General features: G+C 53.4%; 1 protein-coding gene across 1 annotated transcript; it reads right to left on the bottom strand.

Moving 5' to 3' along the window:
• Nucleotides 1-897: 897 nt before the first annotated feature.
• LOC134493109 (protein-glutamine gamma-glutamyltransferase E-like) lies at nucleotides 898-13216 on the bottom strand. Its single transcript, XM_063297391.1, has 13 exons — nucleotides 13210-13216; nucleotides 11062-11235; nucleotides 10329-10571; nucleotides 9796-9914; nucleotides 8891-9019; nucleotides 8610-8790; nucleotides 8359-8494; nucleotides 6737-6840; nucleotides 6405-6647; nucleotides 3360-3677; nucleotides 2667-2824; nucleotides 1382-1506; nucleotides 898-1094 (listed from the first exon to the last, which is right to left on the bottom strand). The coding sequence occupies exons 1-13, from the start codon at nucleotides 13214-13216 to the stop codon at nucleotides 935-937; spliced, it is 2097 nt and encodes a 698-aa protein (XP_063153461.1). The 3' UTR covers nucleotides 898-934.
• Nucleotides 13217-23893: the final 10677 nt, after the last annotated feature.

Below are 23893 nucleotides of genomic sequence, written 5' to 3'. Positions count from 1 at the left end.
CACCCTGTCCCTGCAGGGCCTGGGGAGGGAGGAATGCGCAGGGCCACTCCAACATTCCTGCAGCGGCTGTGAGATGCCCCAGAAGAGTCCAGAAGCAGCCTCTGCTGTAGCGGTGGGGACAGCCTGGCCAGGTTCTGGGCTGGCCTTGAGGTGGGGCCGCCACTCTGAACCTCAGTAGTGCCCACCCAAGCCCTCGAGGAGGAGCGCCTGGGTGGTCATGGAGCAGTGCTGTGGCTGATTAGCGGGGATGCTCTGCAAAGGGTCAATCGCAGGAGGGAACCGCAGAACGATGGCAGCATTCGGGTTAGCGGCCTGGATTTGGAAGCCTCGGATGCAACCGCGTGGGCCCTGGCCTAGACAGAGGCAGACGCTCAGTCCCCATTCAGCTCAGGCCAAAGGCAGCAGGGGAGGACTGGGGGGGCTCCCTGCTGATGAGCTGCCCTCCAAGCAAGCCCCCCCCCCCCAGGACAGCCAGTGAAGGGTGCCTATGCAGAGTAATGAAGGGGTCCAACCCTTGACTATACCGCAGACGTCGCTTGTTCAAGGAGCCTCCATGGGCCTGGGGTCCCACACAAAAAGGGCCAAGCTGCCTGGCCTAGCCCAGAACTGAAAAATCCTGCAGGAGCCCCTGAGCAACCTGCCAGCCAGCCGAAACAGAAGGAGCAGCTGCTGTGGCTCCTGTCCGGCTGGTCAAGAAACATATCTGATGGAACTCGGCCCAATGCCCAAGCCTGGGACGGGTGGGTGCCTTTCCCAAAGAGCAGCCCCCCACCCCCACCCCCACCCCACCCCCAAAGCGACGGTGACTTCCAGCCCCCTCTCAGCTCTGGGAAGAAACAGTCCATGACAGCAGCGGCTCTTCTCCGTGGGACAAAGCTTTAATGGTAGCACGGGGTGGGAGAGACGCTGTCCTCCCCCAGGGGCCCTCCCCCAGTTAAAGGGGGCCGGCTGCAGCCACATCCATGAGCACAAAGCTTTTGACGTGGTGGAACTTGCTGCAGGAGAAGTCAACGTGCAGCTGCATGGCTCCTGTGCAGCGTGGAGTGAACTCAAAGTAGATTTTCGACTGCTCCCCAGGTGCAAGATCTGCCACGCTGAAACAAGAGGGGGGGGGGAATGAGCTTCCTGGAGTCTTTGGGGGAGGAGGGGCTGCTTTCAGATAGTGCCAGGGTCTTGCAAGGGTGGCCAGCTGCCCTGCCACCTGGGAGCTGACCGTGGGGCAGGTGGGCAGCCACGCAGGAGGAGCATGCTGTGCTGGGATCAGTCCCACAGTGGCCAGCCTGGCATTCGGGGGGCTGGGTTGGCCCAAACTTTGTCCTGGCCAGGCAACTGCCAGGCTGGTGTGTGGCTCTGGTGCCCCCTCCCTCTCAGAGCCATGTACCTGATCTTGACGGCCTGGCCCATCAGGGTCACCAGCAGCACACAGTCCTTCACAGGCTCAGGAAGGGGGTTGGCGTAGGAGATCTCCACTGTGGCTGGCGCATTGGCAAACACCTTTGGAGGAACCTTCGGGGGAAAGCAACTGGTCGGCCCTACATATCTCCTCAGTGCCCTAGACCTGGGCTGGTGGGAGATCTTGATCTAGGATGCCCCCTCCTCCCCTTTCTCAAATGTGAGCAGGGCAGTAGGGCTGAAGGAGGGGTGCGGGAAGGAGGGTCCTAACCCCCTCTTCTCTTCAGCCCTCATCAAATGCTTCATTCTTTCACTAGAGGTGACTTTATATCTTGAGCCCTTTAAATGTTAGCACAAACGAGGGCTTACTAAAACAGACAGCCCCCCACCCAGATCCACAGTGGGAACAGAGTGAAGGTCTCCATTCCCAGCTAGTGGCCTTGATCTGGCCTGGGAAGTCCAGGGAGTCTCCTCCTTTCCCCACAGGGAGGTGTCCAGGAGCAGACAGGCTCCTGCATTTGAGGACTGCCCCCTCCAAGTCAGAAACTTAGGGCAGCCAAACTCTTCCCTTTCCCATCCTTAAAATCCGTTGAAATTCCCCCCAATAATCCAAAATCTCACTCCTGAGATTCTGCAATACAATGGCAAATTTTCAGTGGCATGATTCTGGGCCATTTTTGCAAGTTTGGGGCAAATTAAGGAAGCGGTTTGCCTCCCAGAGCCTCCTGTTCCAAACAAAACAAAAGAATTGTGATGCTGCCAAAACATGGCGAGTTTGTTGCTGAATTTTTACCAAGGACTGTGATGGAGTGCTGGACGGCCTTGGGCTGCGAAAATGACAGCAGCCTGGGCAGCTTTCCTGGGCCTCCAGATTAAGAGGGTTCTGCTTTCCCTTATGAATAAGGGCGAGCCCAAATTAACTTGGATTTCTGGAAGAAAACTAGGGGGCGCCCGTCAGCCAGCATCTTGCAGAGTAACTGGTGCTGCTGCACTCAAGGCAATCCTCCTCCTACCAGCCAGGAAAGAAGTGGGCTGGGCCATGGTCCGAGGAACTCACACGTGCCCTGGAAAACAACTCTGTGGTGGAAACATGGCCATGCAGGATGGCACCACCAGGTGCTTTGGGAGCAGAGATGGGCACTGTTGGAGGTCGCTCAGTGTCCACGGCCAGGCTTATGTCCTGAATTTCTGCCTGTGTGCAGCCTCCAGGCAGGGGTGTGTGTGTGCGCGCACACATGTGTGTGGTTGGGTGTGGGTGTACAAGAGGTGCTTACCATGATGGAGAGGTTGGGACTCTCAAAAGTGATGGCCTTTTCCACCAGCAGCTTCACTCCCCCAAACACATCACACAAAGCTGTCACCAGGAGCTTCTTGTCATCAGTCAGGGCATTGCCATAGTGGGCGTAGGTAATCCGCAGGGGAAGGTGCTTTTCTGGAAGTCAGGGGGGCAATGTCACAAGCCTGACCCAGAACCTCTCCCCTTCTTCTTTGCCTCACACAACTCAACAACACGTTTTTTGTCCCAGGACACCTCTGCAGGCTGTGCCACCTCAGTGGGCAGAAGAAGAGCCTGCTGGGCTCCTTGGCAGCACCTCCCAGCAGCTGAAGCTGCCTCCCCCTGCTGCCCCCTTCCCTCCCAGGCTGGGGTCCTGCTCCACTGCCCAGATTCAGCCTGGACGTGGCTTTCCCACCCTGGCCCAGGTGGCTGCCTTGAAGTGTGGCTGCTGGGAGCTACAGAGCCTTTTCCTGCCTGATCCTGATGGCGGGGGTGGTGGTGGTGTAGGGGTGTGGAATGAGACCGAATGGAGTCGAGGCGGTCCCATGCTGGGCTCAAACCTATTCTTGGCTCCTGCAGAGTTGCCTTTGGCTCTTCCTGTCTTGTGATGGGACTTGCAAGAGCATCCCTCCCCCCGCCCAAGGATGACCGGGAGCTGGGGATGCGTGTGGAACAGCTGCTCCCCCCTTACCTTCTTTGGAGCCCAGGCTCACCGTGGTGGCCTCCTTCAGGATCTCTCTGACAGCCCTGCGGGTGTAGAGGATGCTCGAGACACTCAGGTTGACCGTGACCCTTTTGGGGGAGGCAGACAGGTTGGAGAGCGTGAGGACCAGGTCGACGTCCTTGCCCAGCACCGGTGACTGGGTCAGCCTGAATTTTCCAAAGAGCTCCGGGTGGGAGATCAACTCAGAAGCCACATCTTCAGCGGTGCCAAGGTCCCTCGCAGCGGTGCTGGAGCCCGAGAGCTCAGCACAGGCCTTCCGATACACGCTTCTTTCCTCCGCGGAGCCTGTGGGCAAAGGGGGAAGGGGAAACTCACCCACTGGCTCCCACCGACTCCAGCCCAAGAGGCTCCCCATGAAATGCTCTTTCCTGTGGTGCCATAAAAAGGGCTTTTGCTCTCTGACCGGGAGCCTTTCAAAGCTGCGGATCCAAGGCTATTTCCTGCCAGCTTCCTTGCACCTGGGCAGCAGGAAAAGCCAGGGAGATCTGGCTGGCCTGGGCCATTATATAGGGCCGTTCAGAAGCTGGTTCGGTGGAACCAAGACGTCCCAAACAGCGAAGCGGGCTCTGCTTGAGCCCCTGTGATGCGGCTGCTCGGGTGGTGATGGTCCCTGTGGAACAGGCTCCTCTGGGCCTTCTGGCTTCACCCCCATGGAATGGCTTGTGGGTTTGCTCTTTCCTGAGCACTGTGCAAAACCCCGATTCCGCTTCTCCCAGCCAGCAGGGGTGAGGCTGCTGAAGCAGAGAGGCAGTGCGCACAGTGCACAGGGCCAGCAGAGTTCCTACAGAAAAGATTGTCATCCCCCAAATCTCAGCTGAGTGGAAAATGAAAATAGATCTGAAATGATTACATATAATTAAGGCCTCTAGTAATATTGTGTATACATTTATGATTATATTGTGAGCCCTATGCATTCTACAGAATGCCAGTCCCAACCTAGGGTCTTACCTTGTGCTCTTAGGAGAGCGCCAAGGGCAATCCACATCTTGAACCCTGAGAGGCTCCTGGGGCACCGTTTTTCTCACTACCCGCCCCAGAGACTCGGTGCAGCTCTTCTTTCCCTGCTGGGTGGGTTTTTGTGTTGAGGAAAAGCAGAGAAGGAGCGGGGGAATCAGTAGGAGAGCTGGACCACTGCTGCCTTCTGGGGGTTGGGTAAGGCAATGCATGGGAGAAGCCTTCTCTTCCTCCCAGTGGGGCCTGGGAGGTTTGCCCCCGTGTGCCCCCAGGATCCTCCTCCTGCTTCTTGCTTGGGGAGCATCTATACGGAGGTCAGAGAAAGGGTTGGACAACTGTGGACTGTCCAGCCCTGGCTGGCCAACGTGAAAGATCAGACCCAGCCAGGAGCCAGGTGAGGCGTGCCCAGTCTGTGGCACACTTCGTCTCAGAGGGGCCTGGGGAAGGGAGTGGAAGGGTCATGCTGCTGCTGCTCTGGGGCTCTTGCCGGGTGCAGGGGGCAGAGTTGTATCAGAGAGCCCCTCGGCCTGACCTAAGCAGCGTAGAGAGGCGGTGGCAACACCGGCAGGGCTGGGGGCCTATCCAGTGCCGCCAGGAAGCAATCCCAGATGTCAATCTCCCTGTGGCCAGACACACCTGGAAGACTGCTGCTCACAGCAGGACTTACTCGTTGGAAATAGGTGTGGTAATTATATTACTTATTAAGTTACCTATAGGTCAGATTTACAGGCCACCCAACTCCTAGTGACTTTGGCTGGCATACAAGATGAAAACAATAAGATATAAATAAAAGAAGGCAGTAACCCAGAGGATGACGTGCCAAGCACATTAATAAAATCCTCACAGCGGCACGCATCTCCCAAGCCAGTCCCTGGGGAAAGAGCCTGTTTAAAGCAGAGTGGGGCCGGGGCAGCCTGAACTTCTGGTGGAGGCACGGTTCCAAAGACCAGGTGCTGCCACTTGCAAGGCACGCTTCCTCGGTCCTGCAAGGTGACATGGGTTGATGGAGAAGACCCGGATTGTGCCCAGTCTCCTAGAGCTCACCAGGGGGTTAGAGACGAGTGGCACCTGCCAATGCCCAGTGCTCGGGATCAGGGAATTAGCCAGCGGCTGGACGTTTGTCAAGTGGAACTGTGCAGCCCAGCCAGCAAAAGTACCATTCAGAGGGGTGGCAGAAGGGCATGTGGAAGGCCCAGCCAGGGCCCAGATGGGAGGGGGCATCTCCCCTGCCCTGCCCTGCCCTGCCCTGCTGGGACCCTTCTGGAGCTAGACATGCAAGTGCCAGGCACTGGGCAAAGCACCCTCTTCGTCCTGCCTCCCCCCGCCCCCAGCTTGTAGGTTGTGTAGATGTTCAGCTGTCCCTGGTCAGGTGCTCTTCCCACCGACAGACTGGCCCAGCATTGCCCTGATGGCCTTTTGCTCTAACTCAAAGTGTTGCCCCTGCTCAGGGCCACAACCTGGGGGGGGGGGGCAAGCGGGGCATGTGCCCTGGGCACCATTGGGGGGGCGCACCAAAATGACAAAATAGTACTTGCATACTGAATGTTTTATTAATTTAATTTATAATAGAATAATAAAACTTGCTAATACCTCCCTCACCAACCCATGGGGTGTGGACGTGGAATCCACGTTTGTCCTGGATGACACAGACCCTAGTTGTGGGCCTGCCCCTGCCTGGCCTGCCTGTCAAAGCAGGGAGGTGGAGGGGGTGGCCTTGCATCCCCGGCAGATCCTTTGTCTGCCCTGGCCTGGGCCGCAATGCCCTTCTGAGGAAGCCCTGCAGCTGCTGCCTTTCTGAGTCTGCCTGTTCCTCCCTGTGCCTCCTTAACGCTGGTGTGTCCACATCCCACTGGAGACTCCTCCAGCTGTTGGGATAAATGTCAGCCCACGGCACAGGCTGCCACATGGAGTGGTGGGTTCTCTTTCTTTGAAGATCTTCAAAGAGAGGCTAGTGGACACCCCACCCAGGGACAAGCAGGGGGTGGACCAGATGACCTCTCCTGTCCTTTTAAGTCCAGTTCTGTGATCACTGCCATTCCAAGGCTGCAAGTAGCCCACCTTCAGGAAACTTGTAGTTATTGGTCACATCCACGCGGTGGTTGCTGCCCACAGCTTTTGTGCTCAGGGACCTGCCGATGGACGAGGTGTCGCAGTAGGCTCGCACACGCTTCCCATTGCTTTGCACAACCCAGCGGTTGATGTCGGCATTCACCTCGGTGCACACGAAGCCCGTGTCGTGGTTCAGCCTCACGTCCCCTTGCTTGACTGCCAAAACGGAGGCCGGCCCGCACTGGTAGATGCCTGGAAGGAGGGATGTGGAGTTGCACTGCAGCTCCGGTGGCCTGGCAGCTGGAGGGGGTCTTCCTCTGGGACAGCCCACATGGACTTACCTTGGCTCCTCTCTTGGGGGGTGGCGTCAATCACTTGCCAGCCATTATAAGCCCCACCCAGGTCCCTCCGGACAAACCAGCTTTCATTCCAGACGTGGTAATCCCTGAAGGCAGAGAGGCAGAAGGCTGGGGCTGTTGGTGTCACTCAAGGCTTTCACCTGTGAGCCCCCCTGTGCAGAAGCCCCCCTCCAGAAAAGTCAGGACTGTGGAGCCCCCTCCTAATTAAGGAGCTGCCTCTTTGAGTGCTCCAACCCCTCCGAAGGGGAGTTGAAGGTGGGGAGCCAGGCCTGCTCACTGGGAAGCTGCTGGGAGGCTTCAGGGGGTGATGAGGGCCCCACAGCTCTGCTTTCAAGGCTAGCTAAGGAAAGAAGCCCCCAGCCCCCAAGGATCAGCCCTCTGCCACCCTGGTTGCTCAATGAAAGTGCGAGTGAGAGTGGGGGTTGGGGTTTGCACATGACAGGTCATGTTTGGGTGGACAGGATTTAGGGAGGGGGACGGTATAGCCCCCCCACTCCCTGCTGCCCCCCAAGTCCAGGATGGATGTGGTTCTAGGGCTGAAAACACCTCCCAGCCACAGCTGAACCCCACTCTGCTCTCTCAGCTCTTGATCGAAAGGACTACTGTACAATTGTTAACGGTGGTGTTTCCGTATTCAGTTTGTTTTAATCTTATTGGCTGGGTTTCCTGCCTGCCTGCCTGCCCACCCTCCCTCCCTGCCTTCTTTCCTTCCCCAGGATGGGCAGAAGCTCAGGAAGGTTACACGGGATTCTCCTTAAAAGCCGGAGCTCCCACAAGTGTAGTTTATTGGCCAAATTGCTGCCCTCTGCAATGCCTTGGAGAGGCGGGTGCCTTCTGGTCCAGCATCCTGAAGGCTTTGCCCAGTGGCGCATGTGATAAAGTTTCATGATGGACATACTCATGTTCTTGGTCTGATAACAAGTGAGCCGAGAAAACACCAGGAAAAGAATCCTAATGGTTAGGGCTGTGCAGGAATGGCACCAACTGCCTTGGGAAGAGTGGCCCCTCCTCAGCTGGAAGCGATTCACAGAGGCTGGGTGGGCATCTGCCTGGATTCCCGCACCGGGTAGGGGCTGGATTAGCAGCTCTTTGGAGACCCCTGGCCCTTTGATGCTATGACTCCCCTGGAAATTGCTGTGGCTGTGGGATGCAGAGGCTGCTTCAGCCTCATTCCCACAGGCACCGTTGGGATGAGGCTTCGGTTAGGCTGAAGTGGGGAGCTGGGGTTCCAGCCACCTCACAAGGGGCTGGGAGTTGGGCTGGGGAGTCCTCTAGGAAAGCAGCAGCTGTAGGATGACGCCCCCCTAATTCTCCCTGAGTCCTCCTGCCATAGGGAGATGGGCCACCACGCAGGGTCTGCCTGCATTGTGATGCAAGGCCACACGGCACGCTTCTTCCCCAAGTCTCTGGTGTGAAGCCAGCCTAGTCAGCCTCCTGCAAGGCACCGTTCCCCTGGTGGGTGGCCACCCCGTCCCAGGGCCAAATGCAGCACCTGGGGGCACTGCGGGATGGGGGCTCCCGCTGCTTCCCGGGCGTGAGGAGCGCCCCATGGGGGGGCTAAGCCAGTGAGGTCTCCCCTGCCCCAGCCAGCTACCCATCCATACCAGACAGAGTCTTGTCCCATCTTGAGGCTCTTTCCGGAGGGGTCGTAGTATTTGTCAATACTCATGTTTGAGTCCGAATCGTGGGCGGAATTGAAGTTTGTGACCAGGCGAGTTGGGATCCCCAGGCATCGCAAGACTGGAAGCAAGAGGAACACGACACAGTGTGCCAGGGAACCCTAGGCATCCCACCCAGCAGAGGCCACCCTCCGCATGGGGCCGGGGCCCGGTCTCTCGGGCCAGGACGTGCGTACCTGTGCCTGCCACGCCAGCAAAGACCCAGCACTGCCCGTACTGGACAGGCTTGCAATTGCCCTGAGCCCACTTCCTCAGGATGGCCACGCTTCCGTTCCACTGGGAGGGGTTCTCGTGGTGGGCAAACTCCTCGCTCCACTTGCCCTCCAGCACCCCGTTGTCGTTGTCATTGCCGTTGACCTAAAGGGCAACAGAAGCTGTGAGGGAGCCAGGAAGGCAGGCGGGGAGGTGGGCAGGCAGGCAAGCAGAGCCCCTGTTCCCCCACTGCACTGGATCGTACCATGGAGCTGACGACGCGTCCCACGTACCGAGGGTCACTCCGACGCGAGGCATCACCTGCCGGGTCCTGGCGGTGGTAGAGGCTCATGTCCAGGAGGCGAAGGCAGAGTTTGAGGATGTTCTCTTGAAACTGCAACCCAGAGAAAACTCACACCTCAGCATCCCAGCAAGTAGGAAGGCCCCAAGAAAACGCTCACAGGACATTATACATCCCTCTGTGCCACGCTCAGGCTGGGTCTGGCTGTCACAGAGAGAGTCCTGTGGTTTGCCTGCTCAGGTCCTTGCCTGAGGCTGCCAAGAACGGCATTCCCTTGGCATCTTTGGCCCTGGATGCTGAGGAGCAATTCCCTTGGAGGGTCATAGTGGAGCCTTGAGACTCTGGCATCTCCTGCCCTACCCATCAGGCAACCCGTGGTCTGCAGTGCACATCCTAATGCTCTGCACATGCAAAAAGTGCCTGTGCACCCGGCTGAGGAAAGACCAGATTCTGCCCTGCACAAGCATACAGGTGGTTCTGAAGACCCTTATCCTTGCTCAGTGCACTGGGGTGCCTTGTGGGGAGTCCCCTGCCAGCCCGCAGCTGGGGTGCTGCTGCTCCGAAGAACAAGGGCCTGAGCAGGCGATTCACAGGACTTGCTTTGTGACATCCAGACCCAGCCTGGGGGTGGCACAGAGGGGTGTCTAATATCCTGGGTGGGATTGCCACTCTCAGAGGCCTTGCCCCCCACCAGTCCAGTCACAGCACAAAGATATGAGGTGGAGGGGGGGTGAAGGCCTTGAGAGTTGCAATCCACCCAGCCAAGAACTGTGTTGAAGGAGCACAGGGTGTGCGCCACAGCAGGCCAAATTAGGCCAATAAGCACTGATTGGTCCTTGGTGCATCCAAGCGCTACACCAATCACTGACCTGGCCAAAGTACCATCCGCGAGCTTCAATGTAATTGGCGTTGCCCACAAAGATAATGCCATTTTCGTTCAAGACATATTCTTGCCTTTCCGGCTCGTTGGCTATATGAACCAGATCCCCTGCCGGGAAGAAAGTGGTGGTGAAAAGGCCCCCTTGGCTAGCCCTCTGCTCTGCTCCATGCTTCCAGTGAGGAGTTGAGGCCCTCCTCCCTGACCCCCCCATGGCCAAGGCCCCCCCATTCTTTTCACCCCAGGCTTCCGAAGACAGGCGGGCTGGGCTTTCTCCCACTGGGTTCAAAGCGTCTGTGGCGGCTCCTCCATGCACTGGGGGACAAGCCCGGGAGAGGGTCCAGCCTGTCCTGGCCTGATGCTCCGCCATGGAGAGGGTTCAGCGGCCAAGGGTCTGCCAGGAACATTCTGCTGCTGGGCCGCTCATGGCAGAAGAGGAGCCAGGGCTCATTCAGCGCAGTTACTGGCTCCTCCTCAGCAGGGCGTGCCCTGGCAGGTGTGCTGGGCGAGCGTTCCTCTTCTTACCTGAGCACCAAGGGTTAAAGAGCAGAACAAAGTTTCCCAGGGGCCTGTTTGCCACGTGGTTGCCACAGGTCACCTGCAGGCTCAGCTGATAGTGGCCAATAGCAGCACTGCTGGGGCTGGACATGGAGAAGTTGATGCAGTTGGCATCACTTGATGTTTGCACGGCACACCAAGTCCCTCCAGCCAGCGCATTGGACAAGGCAAACACGTTCCTGGTGTGGTGGGACTCTGAAGGGGCTGGACCTGCCGGTGAGAAGAGAGGCAAAGACAAAATGGTGGGAAGCAGCAGCTGAGACGGGCGAGCGGGTAGTCTCCAACTATTCTCATGGTCAGTAGCTGGGCAACAGGAACCTCTAGTGTGATGCCCCCTGGGATGCTAGCTGGGCCTGGACAGGAGCTGGGTTATCCAGAGGGGGGGCTTTTCTTTGTGGGAGGTGCCCCTGCAGAGGCTAGAGGGATACCTGTGCAGAGCAAAGGGTGGGATTTGATGGCTTCAGAGGCCCCTTGCCACTCGCTGGATGGGTCTGTGAGCCAGCCTTCCTCAGAGGGGTCCTGTGGAGAGTGCTGTCACAAGAATTGCCCTGGGAAGGAGGACCAAGGGCCCCAGGGCAACTCACAGCTGATAAGCTTTGTGGGGCAGAAGTGTGCCCCCACAACTACTGGGCCAGAGGAGGCCCTGGAAGATGGCATTGGCCTCTCTGTGGAGAAAGCTGGGGAGGGCTGGGGGTGTTACCTGTCTCTGCTATGAACGCCAGGCTTTCCCCTGACTGTGGCGCCCTGTTTAGGTACAGCGTGACTTGGAAGCTTTGCCCACGGCGGATAGCCATCTTTCTTGAGGAAAAGTAGTTGGTGCGATGTGCCTGGGAATTGGTTTGGACATGCCAGTTGATTTGCATCGGGATCAACTCTGTGGAGCAGCAAGAAGAGAAGTCGGTTGACCTGTCTACGGATTGTGTTAATACCCCACCTTGTGGTTCAGTCGGGCATACAGTGTGCTCATCAAGGCCTCCCCTCGGCCGCTGAGCCTCCCATAGGCTGGGTGATAAAATCGAGTGTAACAAAATTCTTGTTTTGTTCATTAATAAATTGCTAGTTCATTGCTCAGACAACTATTTTTATAGGGAACCTGCGACATACAACATTTGGCAAGGATGATTGATGCCCCTTTCTTCCTTTTTGTTCACCTCCAGGTTTGTTTTCTTTGCATCGTTGTTCTTTTGTCTTGTGCTGGTTTTTTGTTTGTTTGTTTTGTTTTGCTCTTTGCTCTTAAATGTTTTTAACAATTGTAAACCACCCAGAGTCACTGGAAGGTGGGCAGCATATATAATTTTAATATATTATTATCGTTATTGTTATGGCAAATGACTATCAGAACATATGAAAAGCTGTAACAGAAAGAAATCAGCAGAGAGGCGTAATCAGTTCCAATTCTGTTGTTGTTGCCGCTGCTGCTGCTCTTGCTGTCTGTGGCTTATCCGTACATCCTGGTGTGAACAGTATCTCTGCCAGAAAAACCCTTTATAGTGGAACCCTTGATTTTCAAGTCATAGGCCCCAGAAGGGACAGGATGCTTTGGACAACGAGAACCTTCCTTGCCCAGGAGATCCCTGGTGGGTTGCAGGAGGCTGAGGTTCTGGGTGAAACTTACTCACCACTGCATTGTGTTCTGAGAGTGTGTGCCGAAGGCACATCTGCTCATGCCCTCCTCCCCCCTCCTCCAAGCTTGGGGTTTTCTGGAGAAAGGCAGATTTGGTGTGGGAAAAGACGGTGGCTACTCAATTCACCCAGAAGTATGTACAGGGTCCTTTCTGGTGAGGGTGGCAGGACAGAGTGGGCATCTGGAGGAGAAAGGCAGCAACTGGCTGGCAAGCAGAAGCCACCATAAAATTGGGGCCAGAGTGGTGGCAGTGGGTGTTTGCAAGACTGTGCCTGAGGCTGCTGCCTCCACTTTCCTTGCCCGAGCTTTGCCCCCCTGGTTGGTGGGAGGGCCGCTCGCCCAAGTAACGGGGAAAGCGGGCACTGGAGGCTCAGGAAGGGGGTGGGTGGAGACCAGCTGAACTGGAGCAAGAAGAGGAAGCACCACGGAATGCATTTGTCTGGTTGCTTGCTTGCTTGCTTGTTTAGGAACGGTATGCCACCTTCTCCCTTAACGACTCTGGGTGGCTGACTAAATTCCAGCAAGGAAAACAAGAAATATAAAACGTAACGATTAAATGGGGAACTCTTAATTATGAAAGGGCCTGGGTGGTTCAGTTGGTCTGAGCTCTCTCCTCGAGGCAGCTCTACCCCAGAGGAAGCAGAATTAACCACTGCAGCAGGTGCCCCATTGAGTCGGTGGGAGGCTTTTCTGCCTGAAGTGAGAACTTGGAATGCCGGGGAGGGACAGTCGCAGGAGGAGAGGCCATCGCAGCGCTATAGGACCTTGGGAAGGGACTTGAGGTCTGGCCAGCTTTTGGGAGGGAAGCACCGCGGCCACGGGAGGCAGGGCCAAACTGCCCCTGGGGGACAAGAGCGTCCCAGATGCTTGGCTGGAAAGCCACAGCCCCTTTTTTGAGCCAGCCGGGCTTCATCCCTTGTCCAACATGTCCTTGTAGGTTTGAGGGGGGAATTTAGTCCTCCACATGTCTCCTGAATTGCACAGAGGGGGTCCCAGGTCCAGTCTCCAGGTATGGCTGGAAAAACTCCTTCTGAAACTGAGCTAGAGGGATCAGGACATGACTCAGGACAAGGTAGCTGCCTAAAGCTGTGCCTCTTCCCAAGCCATCCAAGCAGGAGGTGCCAAGAAGATGCCCCAGAAAAGGCCAGGGGCTCCCTTCTTCCTCTCCTACTCCCCAGGGGGCCAAGGGAAGAGCCAATGGAGGCCACCAGCTTCCGCACTCACCTGCCATGGTTGCCTCTTCTCTTCAGCTCTGCCAGAAGCCTCTATCGCATCCCTTCCTTGCAACACACTCCAGCGATCCACTGTCCTGAGTGTAATGTGAGGCAGCTCCTGCTGATGTCTATAAAACTATCCAAGTGCAATTAACAAGTTCCTCTAATAGGTGCAACATCAATTTTCCTCTTCAGTGGGAGGTGCAGCTGGGGGAGGCGAGGCCATCCTTTTTACTCAGAGGAAATGCATTCCCTGCTGCAGGAATGACAAACTAGATTTCCTCCGTGGAATTCCAAGGCCAAGAGTCACCCCCCCCCCCAGGCAAGGAAATAGGTGGGGAGGAAGAAGCTGCAAGAGGAAGTAAAGAATGGCACCTACTCACATTGCACCCATTCATGTGGCTGCAACATTTGGACATGCCACCTTTACAAACTAATCTTCTGCTCTGGGGCAGGCACCTCTCATTTACACACCCTCCTGTCCTCTCACCAGGGAGTTGAGGAGGCGACACATCAGCTGGCCCCATTTCTCCTTCACAACAGTAGAGAGAGAGATGCTTTGAGGGCAGAGGAGCCCCTGCGCTAGTCTTGCTTCAAGCGGAGACAGCACAAGAGGCTGAAAATCACCCTGTGAGCTCAGGACATTCTGGGATCCCTGGCTTACTCATGCCACCCTTGGACAGCTTCCAAAGTGTGTCTGTCACTGTCTCCCCTCCCCCCAGCAATTGTCCTTGTCGTGGTTGGAGGGAGCAGTCGCTTCCCTCTGCCTGCTCAGAGCAGCCTGCTCATGGACAGTGGTCTTCCACTCCCTTGGGTCAGAAGAGCAGTTTGACGGTGGAAGAAATGATCCAGGGAGGGGCTGGGGAGGGACTGGATGGGGTGGTACCATCAGGGATGCTTGCAGGGGTTGGACACGGGGGTTGCAAGAGCCCCTTCCAGGCTTTGGCTTCTGTAAGCCAGGCCCAGACTCAAGAGATAAGACCACGTTACATCCTCTAGGTAGCCTGAGGGATCCTTGTCTTCTCCCTACCTTTGGGAGGGAGGACGAGTCCTACATGTCATTGTTTTGATTTGGGCCCTTCCCTGTTTGACCCCAACTCTCTGAGTTCCATTCAAACCTTCACCCAAACAGAGATGAGATTTCTCTGCCTGTGGTTACCACACCACACCATCCTGTCCCCTTTGGTCCACCCAGCCTGGCAGCTGTTTCTGGAGTCACCTACTTTCTCCCACTGGCTTCTCACATTCCCAAACCACCAAGCCGCCCCACCTCACTTTTCATCATTTGAGGTGGGAAAGAGAGCAGGGGAGCTGGCCCCAAATGCCTGCATGAAAGGCTGCCCCTCCCCCCAGAATTGCCTCTTGGAACACTCACCGCTTTCTGTAGTGGATCCAGCCTGCTGCTGGTGCTCTTGCAGATGAGATCCTTCAGGAAGCACCTGCCCCCTCCTCCTCCTGCTGCTCAGGCAGTCTTGGGTGTTGCTTCAGTCCCAGATCACTCCAACCCCACATTACATGCACCAGTATGGGGTGCTCAGCCCCACTAATTCCTTCCCATTTTAGAGCTCCTCCAAGCCATGAGCTATGCCTCTGTGCTACAAGCCCTTGGACCTGTTCCTCCCCCCCCCCCAACACACACACACACACACCCTTTGTTGCTGGCAGCCATGCTCGTCTCAGCTCATGGTTCCCTCCCATCCCAAGGGTGTTTCTCTGCATAGACGGTATCTGCCTGGCTTGACTTTCCAGTTTGGGAAATTCGGCCATGGAGCCGCAGCTTCATCCTTGTTTGTTTCCTGCCGTCTTCACAGGAAAACATTTTGGCTTCACCTAAACGTCACAGTGGATCCTGGAAGTATGCCATGGTTGAGCAACATGGCTTCTCATTCCACACCCCATTTAATGGACCTCGTATGGATCTCCCTCTTTCTCAGGAGGAAGTCAGCTGCCTGCCCTGAATTTGCTTCTGAGTCATAGAATGGTTGGGAGATTCCTTGCCTGTAAATGCCATCCCTACGTGTCACCCCTGCTACACCCCCCACCCCCCAGGCTTCATCCTCCTCTGCCCACACAGCACTTCCAGCTTCCTCCCTTCTTCAGCTTCCAGACAACCAGCAGGGCTGCAATTACCTTCCTCCTTGTGCTGGGATCCTGGCAGGCAGCCAACGGCCAGCGACAGCTGTCACCCTTGCATGCTACTCTGCAAGCCTTGTTAGAAAAGTCAGAGTAGCCTGTGGCTCCACCCCATCCTTGGGCCATGAGGCAGAGCTCCCTGGACCCAGCTGCTCTCCTGTTCTGCCAGGAGTCAGGAATGTCGAAGTTCAGAGCCTCGCTCTAGTATGCCACCAAGCCCCAAAGATGTCAGATGGTGGAAATCCAGGCCACTCTTCCAAATTGCTCTCCCAGCATACATAGGTTTCAAAATCTCTCAAAGGACAAGTTGGAGCAATCCTCACAATCTCTTTTCTAACCCACTAATTCTATGCATCACTGAAGCATATTGGAGAAGTTGCTCTGTGGGTATAGAGGTGGTATGACTGACAACAGCCATATTCTTGCAGACCCCTGCCTTATTTTAAAGACTGGGGAGAGGGCCTCTCATTAGTAGTGCAGTGAGTGCTTGTCTTGCTCATTTTGTTGACTAAGAGTCATTGTTCCTCTTGATTCTGCACAATTAGACTGCACCTAGAATGTTACAAGTTCTGGGCACTGGGCATTGACAACCTGGAGCATGTCTAGAGGAATCCCCCCAAGATGAGAAGGGGCTTGGAAGAAAAAACTGAAAAGAGGCTCTGGATGCATTTAGCAAGAAGAAATAAACAAGGCCGTGGGGAGACATGATAGCTGTCTTGAAGTATCTGATGGGCTGCCATGAAGAAGACAAAGCAGAACTCTTCAGAGTTGGTCTAGGAGATAAGAAACAAGGAGGTTCCATTACAAGGGAGTAAATGTCAGTTGGGCATCAGAAAAACTTTCCTACTAGTAAGAGCTGAAAACTGGAACTGATTGCCTTGGGAAAGAGTGGAGGTTTTTAAACAGAAGCTGGATGACCACATATTGGGAGGCTGTTGTGGTGGATTCCTACACTGGGCAAGGATTGGACTAGACATTCTCTAAATTCCTGCCCAATTCCAATATTCTATTGATTGACTGTGCCCCATCAAGTTGGTATTGACTTGTAGTGACCACATAGATAGAACTTCTTCAGAATGATCTGCTGATGTAATATCTCATATTAGAAGTTCTTGTAAGGAGAGAACGTCTTCTAAAGTATCCTTGATGTTGATATCTCTAGTGAACAGAATTTCAGTATGTTCCTTCCATCTTCATTCAAATCAATTATTATCTGTCCATTGGCATTCTTTAGCTACCAATTCAAGGCTGAAAGCCCCTTGTGAGTTTGGTGATCTTCTTCCCTTAGTTTTCTATGTTGATGTAGAAGATGCTCCAAAGTCCTCCATGATGTCATATTTCACATGCTGGCTGGTACAGGGAAAAGCAGCCATTTTCATTCCATTAAGAAAGAGATCATTCAACCAACAGAGAACCCATCTATCAGGTGTACCATCTAGCCTATATTTTACCAGTTTGCTCTGTGAAGGCTGTTGTAATGGTTGCCTAATCCCAAATACTCAGTCTCACAAGCTCGGGCTTAAAGATAACTGATTTATTAAAGGAATAGTATGCAAATACAGAGAAAGCTGAGAATGAGCCAAAGCGCGCCAAATACAAACTTAAAAGCTTTGCCTGTGAGCTAGTCCCGCCCCAATCACCCGTCAGTGTGCACCCCCTCCCAGGTGCTAGGAACCGTTACACGCGCCTGGGAAAGTAACCTTGAACAGGAGCGCAAACCCAAACACACATTCCAAGGCTTCAAAACATTGGAAGGTGGAGGAATGGAAAAAACCTGAACGGGCGAAGGAACACGGGAAAGAAGTTGACATGTGAAACGTTACAATGTTAACAGAACATTGAAATGTGAAACATGACATATCGCCCCCCCCCCCAAAACAATGCTATGGAGCCGGTTTGTCAGGGTAGGCAGAATGAAAGCGTGCGAGCAGACGAGGCGAGTGTACGTCAGGGGCAGCGACCCATTCAGGATGAGTAAAATGTTTCCACCGAACGAGGTACTGTAAAGTGGAGCGCTGGCGGCGAGAGTCCAGGACATCTGTCACCTCGAAATGTTGCTGGTTATCAATCATGAGAGGAGGTGGTGGAACGGGTTGGGGATGCCAACGGTCCGACGGCAGGTAGGGCTTGAGTAAACTACAATGGAAAACAGGATGTAAACGTTTGAGGTTGTGAGGCAAAGCAAGTTTAAAAGTAACAGGGTTAATTTGTGCCACAATAGGAAAAGGACCCACAAACTTAGGGCCAAGTTTCTTTGAAGGTTGTGGTGACTTGATAAATTTGGTTGATAAGTAGACTTTATCCCCCACAGTAAAAGCAGGTTCAGGCGAGCGCTTTGCATCAGCATGGCGTTTGTAAGTGGCCTGGGAATGGAGGAGAGCTTGTTGAATGTTGAGCCATGAGTGTTTGAGAGAGTCAGCCCAGTCAGAGAGTGATGCTGGCAGGGGTTGTGGATGGGGAAGTTCAGGAATAGGAACGAAGACTCGGCCAAAGACAGTTTTAAAGGGAACTTGGCCAGTACTCTGATGAACGGCATTGTTATAAGCGACCTCTGCAAAAGGGAGTAAGTCTACCCAGTCGTCTTGTTGGTAATTGACAAAAGCTCTGAGATATTGTTCCAGAGTAGAGTTAACTGCCTCTGTAGAACCGTCCATCTCTGGATGCCAGGCGGTGGAGAGGGCTTGCTTGGTGCCCAGAAGTTTTAAAAATGCCCGCCAAAATTGTGAGGTAAATTGTGTGCCTCTGTCACTCACCAAACGGGCGGGGATACCGTGAAGGCGGTACACGTGAACGAGAAAGAGGCGTGCCAGCTGTTGCGCAGTGGGGATAGAAGCGCATGGAATGAAATGAGCTTGTTTCGAGAAAAAATCTTTGACCACCCAGATGACAGTTTTACGTTGACTGGGGGGTAGATCAACGATAAAGTCCATGGATATGTCCTGCCAAGGAATAGATGGGGTGGCGACGGGTTGAAGGAGGCCTTGAGGTTTGCCCGTTTTGCGCTTTGTTGCTGCACAAACAGGGCAGGATGTGATATAGGCTTTAAGGTCTTTAAGCAATGTTGGCCACCAGAATTGTCGCCGAACGAGGTGAAGCGTTTTTACATATCCAAAATGCCCAGCCAGCTTGTCATTGTGGCAGCGCTGGAGGATCGTCTTTCGCAAAGCATCAGGCACATAGAGACGATTGTTGCGCCAGGCAAAACCGTCAGTGAAAGTTACAATGTTTTGATTTGTTTGTAACCAAGTGTCTGTTTTAAGGTGGAGGAGCAACTGTTGTTGCAAATCCGATGGAATTGGCAAGCGCGGTGAGCTGCTGGGAGCCGGGGCGGCTGGAGTTTGTGTTTGATGCGCTCGCGTCTGACTGCGCGTTACCGCTGCCAAACTTAATTGCTTTTCGGTCCAGACGGTACCTTGGACCATTGGCCCCGGGCCAGCATCTTGAGGTCGGCGGGAGAGCGCATCAGCTAAAAAGTTTTTCTTGCCGGGGATGAATTTAAGAGTGAAGTCAAAGCGGCTGAAGAACTCAGCCCAGCGAAGCTGTTTGGGGCTGAGTTTACAACTGGTGCTTAGAGCCTCCAGGTTCTTATGGTCAGTCCAGACTTCGAAAGGGTTGGAAGTCCCTTCCAATAAGTGTCGCCAAGTTTCCAAAGCGGTTTTTACAGCAAAAGCCTCTTTCTCCCAAACATGCCATCGCCTCTCAGTTTCAGTGAATTTGCACGAGAGGTAAGCACAGGGTTTTAAGGCACCAGAGTGGTCAGATTGCAGCAGGAGTGCTCCGATTGAGAAATCGGAAGCATCCACTTGCACAACGAATAGTTTGGAGGGGTCTGGATGCTGTAAGATGGGCTCAGTGGTGAAGATTTGTTTGAGCACTTCGAATGCCTGTTGACAGGTCGGAGTCCATTTAAGGAGCGCTCCTGGGTTTTTTGAACGTCGCGTATCCCCCTGCGCTTTGGTTTTCAACAGTTCAGTGAGGGGGAGGGCGATTTCAGCAAAATTTTGGGCAAATGCCCGATAGAAATTGGCGAACCCAAGGAAACTTTGTAATTGTCTCCTGGTACGTGGGGGCTCCCATGCCACAATAGCTTCCACTTTAGCAGGGTCCATTTCAATGCCCTTAGCGGAAATTCTATATCCTAGATAATCAATTTGTGATTGATGGAAGGCACATTTAGACAGTTTAGCATACAAGTCTGCCTTCTTCAGTTTAGCCAGTACCTGACGCACTAATTGAATATGTTCAGACATGGTTTCAGTATAAATCAATACATCATCTAAATACACCAGTACTCCCTTAAATAGGTGGTCATGCAAGACCTCATTGATTAGTTGCATAAAAACCCCAGGCGCCCCTGACAAACCAAAGGGTAAGACTTTGTATTGAAAAGCCCCGAGAGGACAGTTAAAGGCTGTTTTCCACTCATCCCCTTCCCTTATGCGTATACGAAAATAGGCTTCCCTCAAATCCAGTTTTGAGAAGATTCTGCCTCTGGCCAGATGTGATAACATATCTTTGATCAGGGGCAAAGGATATTTATTTAATATTGAGACCGCATTGAGCCCGCGAAAATCGGTACAAAGCCTCAATGACCCATCCTTTTTTGGCCGGAATAGGACAGGAGCTCCTACCGGGGAGTTAGCAGGTTCAATGAAACCCCTAGCTAGGTTTTTGTCAATGAACTCCCTTAGTGTGGTGAGCTCTTTGGGAGACATGGGGTATATTTTTGGTTGGGGTAACTTAACATTAGGCAAGAATTCAATGGCACAATCTGTTTTTCGGTGGGGTGGCAAGCGATCTGCTTCCTTTTCCCCAAACACATCAGCTAGATCCTGATATTGACTGGGTAGTCCCTCAAGAGGTTGAAGCGTTTGTACAGTGGTGTGCGCCACCCGTCCACCCTCCATGTCCTCCAGAAGGTCCTTTTTGGGTACTTTGTAAAACCCATCCACAAAAGTAACAGTTCTATGCAACCAGTTGATGAAAGGATTTTGTTGTACAAACCAGGGCATATCTAAAATAACCAAAGGACCCCCCACTGGAGCTACAACAAAAGGTAGTTTTTCCCGATGGGAACCCATTTGTAAGGCAACCAGTCCTGTGGAATGAGTGACTGCTTTCCCCCCCGCCATAGTTCCATCCAATTGGGTGAAAATCATAGGTCTTGGCAAAGGAAACGTGGGCAGTTCCAGAGCTGCAACGACATCAGGGTGCATAAGGGAACGGGAGCAGCCCGAGTCGAGCATGGCCCAAACTTCCACAGTTTTGGTTTTTGATCCTAGTTTAACTTTTACAGTCAGTGTAGGGAAATTCCCACTCACTGAATCGTGGTCACGCCCGGTTTCTTCCACCTGCCCAACGGCGCCCTTTAGGGCAGGTGGTAGGCTTTTCCCGCCAGCTGTTCAAATTGTAATTCCTCTTCCTCTTCCCTGAATGGTAGTTCTTGAGGGTCGAGCTCCGCGATGGCAGCTTTCATTTTCCGTGGCGGGGCAGACGGCTTTACTGGAGGTTTCGCCTGTCGTTCCTCTGGACGACGTCTAGGGCACGAAGTGGCGCGATGTCCTTCTTTTCCACATCTCAGGCACTGACCTTTGGAAAACCGTCGCTCCTTTTCCTCTTCCCAGGTTTTTGGTTTGGGGCGGCTGGCAGGTCCAGTCATCTGCGCTCCTCTGGCCAGTCGGGATTGTCTAAATTCTTTAGTATGGGCATAAGTCTGCAGGGCGTTTTCCGCGCTGCCTGCCAACTGAATCCATCCGTGTAACGTTTTAGGGTCGTCTCTTCCCAGTGCCCAACGGAGGATTTCTGGTTCTAGCCCTTGCTTGAACATCTCAATGAAAGTTGGCTCGGACCAATCTTCCACCTTCCCTGATAAGGCTTTAAATTCAAGCGCGTAGTTTGCAACGGAGAGGGACCCTTGATAGAGTTTTCTTAGGGCATTTTTTGCTGTCTCTTGGGCTAAAGGGTCTTCGAAGTGTTGTTTAAGTGCCCACAGAAAGTCATCGAAGTCCTCTAACTCAGTTGCCTCGGTTTGGCACAGTTGCACATACCAATCAGCTGCCCTCCCTCTCAGTTTGTTGGAAATAAAATTGATTTTGCCATGTTCCGAACGAAAACTTTGGCCCCAATCCTCCATGTAATGCTTGGCATTAGTGATAAAGAAGGACAGTGTAGTGGGATCCCCATCGAACTTCACCCCAAATGGTGGGAAGTTTCTTACCGGCTCGGCTGGCTGTGGCGGCTCCGTAAACGTCAACGTACGCCGAGCCCCCAGGGGTGGCCGATCTCTGGGCAGTCTTGGCTCTCGTCCTCCCCCCTGGCGGGACGCTCGAGTCCTGCTCCTTCCCCTGGGTGGTAGGGTGCTGTGTCTTGGGTAAGCCAGCTGTGACGGCTCTTCCTCCCAATCTTCCTAAGTTGGCTCTGCACCCCTGGGGAGATCCTTAAGTATTGTCACTATCAGGTTCATTTTGTCCTCGATTGCCTTTATGCGAGCCGGAGTAACCGGTTATTCCATGGGTTGGTTAGTTACCACCACCCTCGGTGACAAGGGGATTTCGGGCTCCCAGGATAGTTGTGGGGACCCCCTCCCCGTTGCTCTTTCCACTACGGATTTGTGTTCACTCCTGAGGCTCTCCTGCATGGATAGCAGTGACTCATCTAATTGAACATCCCGCATTTCTCGACGTGCTGCTCTTTGCGCTCTCGAAGTTAGAGCGGGCCGGGCTCTTGCCAAATCCTGCTCTTCCTCGCTCCCTTCACTCACGCGCAGCTGTTGGTCGGTCATCGCTAGCGCTCCCTCTTACCCAATGATTGGATGGGGCTAGCGGAAGATGATTGAAATGATTCTCAGCTTTATGTAATGGTTGCCTAATCCCAAATACTCAGTCTCACAAGCTCGGGCTTAAAGATAACTGATTTATTAAAGGAATAGTATGCAAATACAGAGAAAGCTGAGAATGAGCAAAAGCGCGCCAAATACAAACTTAAAAGCTTTGCCTGTGAGCTAGTCCCGCCCCAATCACCCGTCAGTGCGCACCCCCTCCCAGGTGCTAGGAACCGTTACACACGCCTGGGAAAGTAACCTTGAACAGGAGCGCAAACCCAAACACACATTCCAAGGCTTCAAAACATTGGAAGGTGGAGGAATGGAAAAAACCTGAACGGGCGAAGGAACACGGGAAAGAAGTTGACATGTGAAACGTTACAATGTTAACAGAACATTGAAATGTGAAACATGACAGCTGTGCTGAGGTCCAAATGTTGTACGTCTACAGTATTCTCCTATATCAGGGTTCCCCAAACCCCTATATCAGGGTTCCCCCCCATATGGGGGACTATCCAAGGGGCCGATAAATGGATGGGGATCAAAAGGGGGTCAGTAGATGTCTGAGGGTCAGAAGATGGTTGATAAATGATGGGAGGTTGATTGGGGTCAAATCATCTCTTGGGGTCTCTGTAGAGCTCCATGCCAGTGCCTGGTCCTGAAGGGGAGGGGGCTAGCAGCAAGGCAGTGTTACCCAGGGTTGGATGGTCAGCAGCCAGCAAGAGCAACCTTAAGTTGTCTTTATCAACTGGCCTTGCTTCTCTACTATTATGGTTACTGTTATTGTTCATAGTACTATTAGGTAAAGTAGCTTTTATTAAATTATTTTCATATAATTTATGTTTGGGGTCGATGAACAATCTGAAACTTCATGAAAGGGTCAGTGAGCTGAAGAGTTTGGAGACCCCCGCCCTATATCTTAAGTTACTACTTGCTCGCATACACTTAGTTACTAAGCTGGTTACTGTCTCAAAGAAAAGAGTGGGCTTTGGCTGCACTTTCCTGACCATTTTCAGAGGCAGCTCTGGCTACAATATGTCTTAGTGGAGTTCACCAGAATATAGTCCTGTGGCCCAGCTTTAGCTTTAGCTGGAGAGAGGCGATAGTGACCCCCCTTGCCTCTTCAGAAATGAGTGGTCCTGGGTTGTTCTCCAGCAGCCTCTCCTGCTTGTCAGGATTTAACCTTCCAAGCTGTCCCTGCCTCTGAAGGGAATTCGGTGCTGCTATTGCTGCCTCTAACTCTGGACAGAGACCAGATCGAGGGTTCTTTGCAGTTACGTTCCTGCTGACCTTGCACACCAATCTTCCAAGGATATGTAGGAGCCAGTGGGATTAAATATATGGGAGGTGTTCACCAAAGCAGCTAAAAGAAGAGGAGAAATTGCTGGGCTGTGTTCCTCCCATCTTCCCTTTGCTGAAGAAGTTATCCACCAAGGCATCTGCATCAGTTTCTGCTGGAACCAGCTCTGAAACCTGTTTGAAATGGGCTGAGATAATCATTTTCCTTCAAGGAAGTTTAGGGTTGCACCCAACTGCTCACTCAGGTACTTCCCAGAAAAGGCTATTTGTAATTGACCACTTATTATTAAATGTCCCAAGGTCCAGATAATTTGTTTTGGAATAACCTCACAATTAATTACCTGCATCAAGGTGAACAGAATGTCCTAGTCAGTCAACTTCCAAATGCTGACTTTAACAAGGCAACGGTTGTGAAAGCATAGGTGTGTAGCTCCTTGGCTAG

The sequence above is a fragment of the Candoia aspera genome, chromosome 3 (genome assembly GCF_035149785.1).
Source record: "Candoia aspera isolate rCanAsp1 chromosome 3, rCanAsp1.hap2, whole genome shotgun sequence".
NCBI classification, from domain to species: domain Eukaryota; kingdom Metazoa; phylum Chordata; class Lepidosauria; order Squamata; family Boidae; genus Candoia; species Candoia aspera.
Note: the sequence above shows the minus strand (reverse complement) of the source record. Positions and strands in the feature narration are given on the sequence as shown.